Source organism: Neomonachus schauinslandi, chromosome 4 (assembly GCF_002201575.2).
Source record: "Neomonachus schauinslandi chromosome 4, ASM220157v2, whole genome shotgun sequence".
In the NCBI taxonomy this organism is placed as follows: Eukaryota; Metazoa; Chordata; class Mammalia; order Carnivora; family Phocidae; genus Neomonachus; species Neomonachus schauinslandi.
The window spans coordinates 130,559,418-130,570,638 of record NC_058406.1 but is presented as its reverse complement, the minus strand read 5'-3'; the positions used below and the strand labels follow the sequence as shown (position 1 = coordinate 130,570,638).

Genomic DNA, 11,221 nt, shown 5'->3' with positions numbered 1-11,221 from the left:
AGCCTCCAGAGCAGCTGCACATACATTTCTTTTTGACATTACAGACAAATAAACCTGTCCAGACGCTTAATCTCTTCTGCATTCTCCCTGTTTTTATTTTTCTGTTATGTTTACCTTACTCTATTAACTGTAGGTATTCCACACTCCCGCCTAATTTAGCAGCCAAGAACTGATCCCCACCCTTTTTTGATCTTCCAGATCTTGGATTCCCCCGGCGCCTGGAAATTATGAAAGCAAAACTTGATGACTCACTGACTTTTGGTCCTAAGTGTCTGACCTACCTGTGTGACTGTAACAGCTCTGTTTTAGTTTGGCACCAACCAAATGAATGGAGGATTACCCTCCAAGTATAGCCAGATATTTAAAATAGTATTTACTATTTACAACAATGTGATGAGTATTTGTAGCAGACAGAGAGCTGGGAACTAAGTGAGAATATTATCTAAGTTCAGTGCACAGCTCAATGTTGAAAAACATATTTTCCTATGCTATTCTTTTTGGTACTGACTACAACTTGTTGCCCATTTATATCAAGTACTTCTCTGTGATATGGTTTATACATTTATGTCATCAAAGTCCTATTTAGATGGACTAGGCTTGGTTTTTAACAGGAGATAGAAAAAGAAAAGGAGCTCTCAAGGGGCTCTGCCTGAGGGACGTGTATGGAGGGAGGAGGGACATACTAGCACATCACAAAGTGCATATGACCTATGACCTCAGGTAATAGGCTCTAGGGATACAATTGATCCAGTTTAATAAAAAGGATAGAAATAATGGTAGCAGGAACTGCAATTATGATCAAAAGCAAAAGCACAGGGTGTTCAACATTATACCTGTGTTTTTCAAACTGGACTATCTAATTGACAAAAAATGACTTTTTACACTGAAAATATAAAGATGTGAGACGAATTGGGAAAATTCTTAAATATGAGTAGTAAGCCACAACAGACATTAAAATATATTACAAAAAAATTAATAAAACATGTTAGTACTGGCTAATAGCTACATAATCAGAAGATAGCAACATACCAGAAGATAGAGCCAATAGTTATATCAAATATTTATAGAAACTTTGTTCAAATACAGCAGCATTTTCAAATTTATGTAGAGAAGATGAATTAATCAAAAAACAGTGTTACAAAAAATGGATAGCCATTTGGAAAAATATAGCTGGATTTCTCCTTCCCTCAGCCCTTATACCAAAGTAAATTTTAGATTAATTCAGCATTTTAACATAGTAAGTGAAAACTTTCAAGTGCCTGAAGAAAACATTGAAGATATTTTTTAACATATGCTTGGAGTAAGATGACCCTTCTAAGCAGATGACACAAAATTCAGAAATCATTAAGGAAAAGATTTGATAAATTTAACAACATACAAAGTGTAAAAATGAAAAGAAAAATGGTAAAAGTGGTTTAAATTAATAAGGAAGTGTTAATTTCTTAATTAGAGTAGCATAATGTTAAGAGTTCACATGCATATATGTACAAATTCATAAATACATACAAAGACATGCGTATCTGTAATTGTAAATGCATACAAAGCTTAGTTGAATTTATAAAGGGAAATGGGGGTCAGAGTAATATATTTTTCATTATATAGCTTTCAAACTTCTATATTCTTTTTCATTGTCATCATGAGTTACATTACCTTTATGAATAAAGTACAATTTATAAAAATAAACATGTGTGACCTTCTGGTTCCAGCCATAGTAAAATAGCTTATTTTGGACTAATCCTTCAGCACAAAACATCTATAAAAGCGGAAAAAATTTATAAAGCATGGATTTGAAGGTTTTGGAAAACATCCAATATAGAAAGGACTCGAAGAGCTAACTTCCTTCAGAGAAGGGAATGTATAATGTGAGATTCATATTCTCTCTGGCCTTCCTTGTTCACTAAAGTCATTTTCCAAATATCAGACAAGGGAAGTAGAGCATAGGCAGGAAGTGCAAGTCTTGCTGCACTGAGCAGAGTGAGAGCAGATTTTGGAGCTCCCATACTGACTGCCATTTAAAGGGCAAACCCCAGGGGAGAAGGAAACCCCAGAGACAGAGTTCAAAAATTCGTACACAAATCTCCCCTAAATCATTGGCTAACTTCTAAACTGCACTGAGAGAGTAAGACTTAGAAAAATCTTTTTAAGTCTTAGTAGAGACAGCATGTCGGGGGCTAAAATGCTAAAGCAGAGATCACAGCAGCCACATGGTGTTGGGATAATAGCTGGAGTTCAAACCCTGCCAAGGTGAGTGGCTTTGGTAAGACCCAAAGCTTTAATCTGAGACCCCAGAAAGGCAACACTGTAATATTAAGGGCTACACCTTAGGAATAAAGACAAAAATAAAATAGCTCTAACAAAGACTAAAACCAAGCCTTAATAGGACCAAGGGGATCCACTAGTGCTCTGGCTGTTTTCCAAAAGAAAATTTAGCCCACCTGGAGGAAGATAACATCATTTTGAATTGCTACAATTTTGATCCAGTCCAAAGTATGAGGCATGCAAAAGGAAAATAAACAAATGACCAAAAATCAAAGAAAAATAAGAAAGAAAAAGAGAAATCTATGGGTGATTTCAATATTTTAGTTACTTGTTACTTACTAGTTAGGTTGCCAAAAAATAAAGAGAAAGAGAATATTTTAAGAGCAGCCAAAGAAAATCACACTTTGCTTTCAAAGGAGCACCAAAAGAAAAAAAAAAATTAAAACTTATAGTTTAAGGATCATCATTAGTATGGAAGGCAAAAGACAATGGAATATCTTTGAAGTGATCAAAAAAAAAAAGAGAATTCACCTAGAATTCTAACAAAAACATCCTTCAAAAATGAAGGCAAAGTAAAGACGTGTCAGATAAATAAAAACTGAGCAAATATACAATCAGTGGGCTTCACTACTGGATATGAAAAGATAGGCCCTCATATTGAATAAATATGACACTATATAGAAACACAGAATATCAGAAATAATGACAAACATTGGAAAAGGTAAATGCAAATGAAATTGACTACATCAGTGAAAAATAATAATGTCTTGTAAGGCAGATCACAAACATAGAAGTAAAATTTAGTACAACAGAAGCACAAAAGGCAGGAGTGGGGTAAACAGAGTGAAATTGTTTGAAGGTGCTTGCATTGAGAAGTGACAAATGTGTTAATTTAAAGGTAGACAGTAATACATAAAAAAATGCATATTATGTTCTCTAGAAATTACCACTGTAAGAAAAATAAGAGAGTTAAACTGTTAATGGAGAAGGAAAAAATGGAACTGTGAAAATCAATTTTAAAAAACTTTAGAAGGGAGTCAAGGGACCAGCATGGAGCTCCTCTGCCCTACTATTCAATTGCAAGCCCAATAGGAAAGTTGCAAGTTCATACTATTTGAGTTACTACTTCACTACACCAGCAGGAGGAAAAAATTCTTCTCTCCTCCCTACCACAGCCCAGCCAATGAGAGACAGTCCCAGCTCTGACAATGAAAAGCCCCTATAGTTGGAACTCCCAGTTTACTCCAGTGGACTTTTTGTTTATAACAGCCCTCACAATATCCCCCTTTCTTCTATGAACGTCCTTTGTTCTGCGGACTTGCCTATGGTTTTTTAGCTTGCTTGTCCCAGATTGCAATTCTCTGCTATTCCCCCCAAAAAACCTATTTTTTTCCGGTAAAATAACTGGCAGTTTTATTTATTTATTTTGACTTTTTAAGAGATTTATTCATTTAGAGAGAGCTGTGGGGAGGGAAAAAGGGAGAGGGAGGTAAAGTCTCAAGCAGACACCCCGCTGAGCGTAGAGCCCTACTTGGGCTCTATCTCACACCCTGAGATCAGGACCTGGGCCAAAAAACAAGAGTCGGAAGCTCAACCAACTGCACCACCTGGGCACCCCAACAGGCAGTTTTATTTTTAAGATTAACAGAATAATTAAATTAAACCTGACTCATCCAAAAGTAGACAAGAAAGGAGGAATATATACCAACCATAGGGGGTAAATATATTTCAAGGAAAAATATATAACCACAGGTGGAAAGAGCACACACAAACTTACTGAACAATGAATGCTTTGACTTGTTTGCATGTGGGGGGATAGCCCTCACAACATGACACTGATCAGAAGCAAAGTAGGGGGAGAGGAGAAGACAAGGGAATATAATCAAGAAGCCAAAGGAGTGCATAAGGGACTTACATGTCTAAGTGATGTCCCTTAGGAGTCCAGCGGGGCATTTGTCTGGTTACTGGAAGCCTCCTTTGCAGTAAATGACTTCTTCAGGGCATTCGTTGATGACAAAAATATCTTCACACTTTGTACTTATTCTGAAAAAAGATGTTTACATAAAGAGATTAGACTGTCTATACACCTAACGTAAAAGATGCTGGCTATGGGAGGGGAAATAATTACTTAGAGCACAGAATCCAGAGCCATATTTTAAGAGTTTGAATCCTGGCTCCAACATTTATTTTCTGGGTGATTTTGAGGAAGTTACTGAACTCCTCTTGTCATCCATAAAATGAACATGATAATAATAGTACTCTCCTCACTGAATTACAGTGTGGAATGTGTGAATTTAGGTAAAAACTACTTAGGACAGTGCCTGGCACAAATAAGCACTATGTGAAAATGGCTATTATTAGTACTATTTTTAAAAAACATTCAATAGGGGGCTCCTGGATGGCTCAGTCGGTTAAGCTGCTGCCTTCGGCTCAGGTCATGATCCCAGGGTCCTGGGATCAAGCCCTCCATCAGGCTCCCTGCGGAGCGGAGAGCCTGCTTCTCCCTCTCCCTCTGCCTGCCGCTCTGCCTACTTGTGCTATCTCTGTTAAATAAATAAATAAATAAATAATCTTTAAAAAAAAAAAAAAAAGAAAAAAGCATTCAATAGGCTTCTAGTTTATACAGAAATACTACTTGTCTTGTTGCTTTATAATGTCTTTGAGAGTGCATATGCGGTAAAAGATGTATTTTACTTTTTAAAAAATAAGTTCTCATGCAACAAATAAATATGCTCCTAAATTGACACATCTAAATACCCAATTAGGTTTATTTCTTATTAGTGTGGCACTCACCCTTACACATACAGTATTGGATTACATTGCAATGACTTGGTATTTTCTTAAGTTTGTGAGCAAGTATTTAAAGTATTTAGGCATCAGGACTCTAACATTTGGTTTGTGCTCTTATTCCTGGCTGTATCTCAGGGAAATATAGAAAATATGATTGGAAATACAAAGAATTTATTTGAAATTAGTCACAGCTCTATGTGACTTTGGCCAAGGTAGTACATATTCCATTTTTTTTTCCATCAGCAAACTGAGATAATAAATGGTAGTTAGATGAACTCGAAGACATTTATCTAACACAGCATCAATCTGTGACAAATATAAATTTATACACACACATAAACCCACATACAACATAGGCAGAGGTTATCCAACTACAGTTCTCAAAGGAGCCTAAGATTTTTTGTTTTGTTTTGTCGATTAAAACCCTATCAGAGTTATGGGACAATTTCCAGCACATCTGTTCTGGATAATATTACCATAATTATTTCCTTCCATTGAACATCTCAGCAGTACCAAAGCAATAAGCCAAGTAGAAGCAAAAATCTTATTATTAGGCAGTAATAACGGTCTCCAATTTTCTTCCTCTAATGTACGGTAACTGAAGTCAATTAAATACTTCTGGTGGAATTCTTTGAATTAAATAAAGGTCACTTATACTTAACAGCTATAAATGAACACTCACCTCTCAGCTAAGTGTAAATACAGGATCTGGCCTATTTTTATTACTGCAAGGTCCAGTCTGCCCCCCATCTGGGTCTGGGAAGTGGATAGAGCAGGCCACAGGCAGGGACTTCTGGGGAACACACCAAGCTGCCAAGGTCCAGAATGCCCCAAAACAGAGATGCCTGTTCCCCTGCAGCCAGATCTCACAGGAGCTCCTTAGTCTTGCCATCCAAGGCACTGTCAGCATGTCTGCTGATGAGGAACCTTGGAGACCTGACTCCCACAAGGCCCTATGCGCCAGCCCGGCACCTCTGGCTCACGTGGCCTTCCACGCTAGGCATGGGGAACGCAGTAGGAGGAACCTCTGGCCCCAGGAGGATGACTGGGTAGGCTGCGGTGGCCCCTGTTAACTCAGGCTTAGAGTTCCAGGATGCCTGAAGAAGGCACCGGAATAGTGAACTCTGCACGCGCGGTTCGTTCTGACTTGTCATCCAGGCTTCCTGAGATCTTCCAGAATCTGGGGAGCATAGAGCTAAGACAAGCCAAAGGAGAGAGGCTGTCCAGAATACCCGGAGCTACCAGGGTCCCTTCTCCTCCACAACAGGATAGTTAAAACCGCGAAAACCAGATCTCGCGATACCTCAGAGCCAAACCTCCCGTGATCTCAGAAGCTAGTGCGGCGACCGGGGCTAAAGGAGATGGGAGGCACCTGTGAATTACAATTGCTTACGTCAGCAGGACCTTACTCAGTATGATGTAATCACCTTTCCAGACTCTGAATCCACGAGAAAGTGGGCGTCCCCTGGTGCCTTTCAAAAATACTAACTGATCTAATTTAGCCTTGAATTCTAACAAATTAGTGAAAGGATCACATTATTTGGCTAAACTGTTTCTTCAGCTCCTGAAAATTATGGTGCCAGGGTTGAAATACCACCTAAGTGTTTTAAATCAACGTAAACAATATGACTGTGCAGTAAGTTAGTTTAAGCCCCAAATCTGAAGTTTGGTATGTTTGCAGAAATGATAGCTGTTTGTTAAGCTCGCTATGTTCTTCAAGAGTTTACAGTTCTTTTAAAAACATTTTAGAAATGCTAGAGAAGTCAATGTTTCAAAATACAATACTGAATAGAAAAGCATACATTATAATGAGCCAATTATCTAACAGATTAGGAGAGAAATCTTTCTGGAGAATTCGTCTTTGCTTGAAATACACAGATCACTTTTTTTTTTTTTAAATTTCATTTATTTATTTGAGAGAGAGAGAACACATGAGAGGGGATAGGGTCAGAGGATGAAGCAGACTCCCTGCCAAGCAGGGAGCCTGATGCGGGACTCGATCCCAGGACTCCAGGATCATGACCTGAGCCGAAGGCAGTTGCCTAACCGACTGAGCCACCCAGGTGCCCCGACAGATCACTTTTATTAGATGCAGAACATTAAAGAAATAATTAACACATGGTCTGGTAAACTTTCAAAGTTGCAATAATAATGTAAATACCATTTTATAAGCATTAACCTCTGTTTTAGATCCACATTTAGAATGTTTATCAATGATCTAGTTTCATTAGCTGTAGTATCTTCTGCTGATAGTACGCAACAATATTCATTTGTCCTCAAGAATAAAATTTATAATTGTTGGAATATTCATTTAGCGGTACTGACCAACCATTTATAGAATGTAAAAATCATTGTATCTCTGCGGTAAAGAGATAAGAATGTTACAATTCTCAAGGAGCTTATCCTTAAGTTTAAAGAACTAAATATAATACAAGGCAAAATCTAAAAATTAGTATGGTCAAATTAAAAGGACATATTAGAGAGCATTATTTAATTCTTACCAAGAGAATTGCATGAAAATTCCTAGAGGATTTCATATTAAGTGCTGAAGGATCAGTAGTCTAGCATGGCAGTTACATAGTTTCCCCAAGGTAAGTAACTGGAATGATTATATTAATAATAAGAACTAACAGATATTGGGGTGCCTGGGTGGCTCAGTTGGTTAAGCGACTGCCTTCGGCTCAGGTCATGATCCTGGAGTCCCTGGATGGTGTCCCACATCGGGCTCCCTGCTCGGCAGGGAGTCTGCTTCTCCTTCTGACCCTCCTCCCTCTCATGCTCTCTGTCTCTCATTCTCTCTCTCTCAAATAAATAAAATCTAAAAAAAAAAAAAAAAAAAAAAACTAACATGTTTACCACATACTATGTGTTTAAGTATGTTATATATAATATCTCAATTAATTCTTAGAGCAATCCCTATGAGGTATTATTCATCCCATTTTTCAGGCGAGGTAATTAAAGTTTGGAAAGTTAAGAAGCTTACTCAAGGCCACACCTTGTATAGAAAAGCATAGGTAAGCAATATGGAGCAAGACTATGGAGGTTCTTAAATGTTTTTATAAGATGATTAGGTTTTCTTAAATAATGGAAACTTATGGAAAAGAGTAATTCCAGTGAAAACTTTAAAGATGGATTGAAAAGGCATGGAAAGAAACAAAATAAGGCTCCAGGTGGAGACCCTGTAATACTACAGGAAAATTGACGGTGAATATCTAAACTAGGGACAAATATGAGAATCTTTATACTGACAAGAAAAGATGGGGCTTCCCTACTGCGGGGGGGGGGAGCAATGGAGAGCAGAAGATGAATCTGGGTAAAGTTTTTATTTCAATCATGCTATTTAAGAAGGTGTAATGTGTCTTTTGGGAAAAAAATGTTCTCACAAATCTGATTAAATTTTGATATTTTTAATCTACAAATGCTTAAGTTTTGACTACCCATATTTTGAATCGCTTAATTTCTGGCCAGTGCTTGATAAGTGATCAAGGTATCATTTTCTTTACCATTTGTTCTCCAGCAATGGTCTATATGAGCCTCTCCTTTCTTGTTTTTCTATTATCCAGCTTTCTTGCTTTTCCAGATCTCTGCATATGATTTATCTCCCCTTTATCTGCTCCTGAACACGTAATCATTTATTTTCTGAAAATATATGAAGTATTTACTGTCTTGTCAATTCTTTTATAATTACTTTATATCCTTCAGATTCTTTCTTCATTTTATTCAAATTTTCTCTTGATGCAATGCTCCTAAATATATGATTGTCTTCTCTTTCATATACAAATATCTAGTCAAGTTGACTCTACAGACTTCTGGTATTAAGGATGTTCTTTATATTGTCAATAACCCAAATTTAAAAGACTTACAATAATTTCGTTAATGTAAAATGATTTCTAAATCAAAATAAGAAGGGACTAAAATATTTTGAAACATGATTAATTTTAATACGTTTACAGGGAAAGAGTAAATTCACCAGCAAGAAAAAAAATATCAAAATTAACATTTTACAGGTTTTTAGTCTCAAAGCACAATACATTTTTCATAGAAACAAGTATATCACCATCACAGGTACAATAATATGGCAACATTTATACACAAAGCCATTTACCATTAATAAAGTCAGTGGCAATGGTGATGCAATACGTTAGTATATCTTTGTTAAAATTTTTGCTATCATACTTCCTGGCCTGCAGGAGTATTTGCCAGGATACAAAAGAAAAATGTGTGACCTCACTTTGAACAATACATAGAAAGCTCTGGCTGCCTGTGCTTAACCCTATATTTACTATATTATCACTAGGAATGTTTTCATACCACTACTCTACCATGGAACAATAGTTCATTCCATTTACTATTAAAGCCATTCCCAAGGAATCAAACATTTTAATAGATTCATTTGGATATTAAGGAATTAGTTTATACAAAATAAGAAGTGCAATATCAGGACATAATATTTGATATGCCTAAATTTAACAGAAGAGAAAAACTATACAGGTATTAAGTGGAAAACAATTTCAGATTATTTGGAGTAGGTAATGGCACAGTATTGAGCTGGGGGAAATGTGATACTATGGTTCCTTTAATTTTTAAAAAATTGATTATTTTTAAATGCACCAGATGATTTTCTGAAGGCCATTCACATTCAATGTTTAGATTCATTTTATTAGTGGCATATACAAAGCACCATATAAAATAACATGTGAAATGTAGAACAATCATGACTATGTAATTAACTATAGAAATAACTGCTAAGAAAATATAGCAATATTTAACACAGGATTTCTAAAACCATTACATATTCATTACTTTTCCCAAAGTTAATTATGTCCCATGTTTAATTTTTACAGATTTTATCTATCAAGATTTATATGCATTTGGCACTTTTTGGGGGGCTGAAAATAGTTGATATCTTCTGTACAGTAATGTTACAATTTTATACAAACTTCAGAAGTATGGCATTTGGAATAGTCTTTACGATCGTCTTCCAAGTGTTCCATTTCACACAACAGCAAATACTCTGAATGCCTTTCCTCCTGGAGGATTCTGTAAACTGCAAAAAAATACAGAAAGTATATTGATGTCATCTCCACATATAATCCTCCAAATAAATCATGCTTACTTATGACAGTCAAGAAAGCAGCTCTATGAATCCAGATGGCCAACTCTCTTAGGCTACTATAATTTATAGTTATTGGAAAGCTTGAGTGAGGATGACGTAATTCTTTAAATCTTGGTTGTATGCTGGGCTGCAAGTTTACTAAAATTTAAGGTGCACAGTGGTAATAATAGTATTTTATATATAACTTAACAGATTCCAGATCATGTTTTCCTGTATTACCACCTTTGATTTTAATAAAGCAGAGTTAGGCAGCCGTAATTCCATTTTACTGGGGGAATATTAAGACCCAGGTTTACAACTGACCGATATGGTTAAAAGTTAGCTGCAAGTTAAGAAGATAGTGATATTTATGCAATACTCTAGAGTAGTATTATTTTTGAGCACCTACTATGAATTTCCCAGACGCATAACAGATGCTAAATGCAAAGCTGTCTTTTTATAAAGATGGCACTCAGATGGTTATGTGAAAGGCAATCTAGATACCTTACACAGGACCATCCTTTGGTGTCCTTTATAGAAACTTTACTGTATGTACGAAACTTGCATTGGCAATTTTAAAGAACCCAGTAAATGTCTAAAAGTAAGGAACTTTTCTGTATCTATACAACATACATGAGAGTTAATGCTACTTCCCCAAGTACAAATGATTTCAAAAATCACTATAGGTTCTTTGCTCTTACCTTTTTTTAATACTTGATAAAGTAAGTCATATGCATTTTCCCAAACCACTGAAATATGTAATAATGGACTGAATAGTATGAGATGACCAGAAGGCATTCATTTATGTCATACTAGGTATCCAACTTCTAATCAAAAAGAGAATTTGGTTCTGGGAAAAATCAGACTCGTTTTTTTGCAAATACTTCGTCATATAACTGGATTAGAGAAATATTCAGTGCCCTGCTCACCTAGAAAGAATTACATATAAGAATATAAGAACTAATCTAGAAAGTCCAAAAGAGGATGAAAGAAATTTCCTTACTATAAAATCAATTAACAAAAGAGTGGTTCTGACTCATAATCCGATTTTCATGTTGATTTTTATAAGCCTGTAGG

At 36.1% G+C, this 11,221-nt stretch overlaps 1 protein-coding gene across 2 annotated transcripts in view; it reads right to left on the bottom strand.

Annotated features, from left to right (window-relative positions):
- Window positions 1-8,968: 8,968 nt before the first annotated feature.
- CRISPLD1 (cysteine rich secretory protein LCCL domain containing 1) overlaps window positions 8,969-11,221 on the bottom strand; it is a 44,216-nt gene continuing 41,963 nt past the window's right edge. Inside the window, exon 15 of one of the 2 annotated variants that reach the window (XM_021688278.1) lies at window positions 8,969-10,096. In XM_021688278.1, the coding sequence (XP_021543953.1) occupies window positions 10,045-10,096 (52 nt within the window). In that variant the 3' untranslated portion in view covers window positions 8,969-10,044. The remainder of the gene's footprint in view (window positions 10,097-11,221) is intronic. The other variant, XM_021688279.1, reaches the window with a different exon arrangement.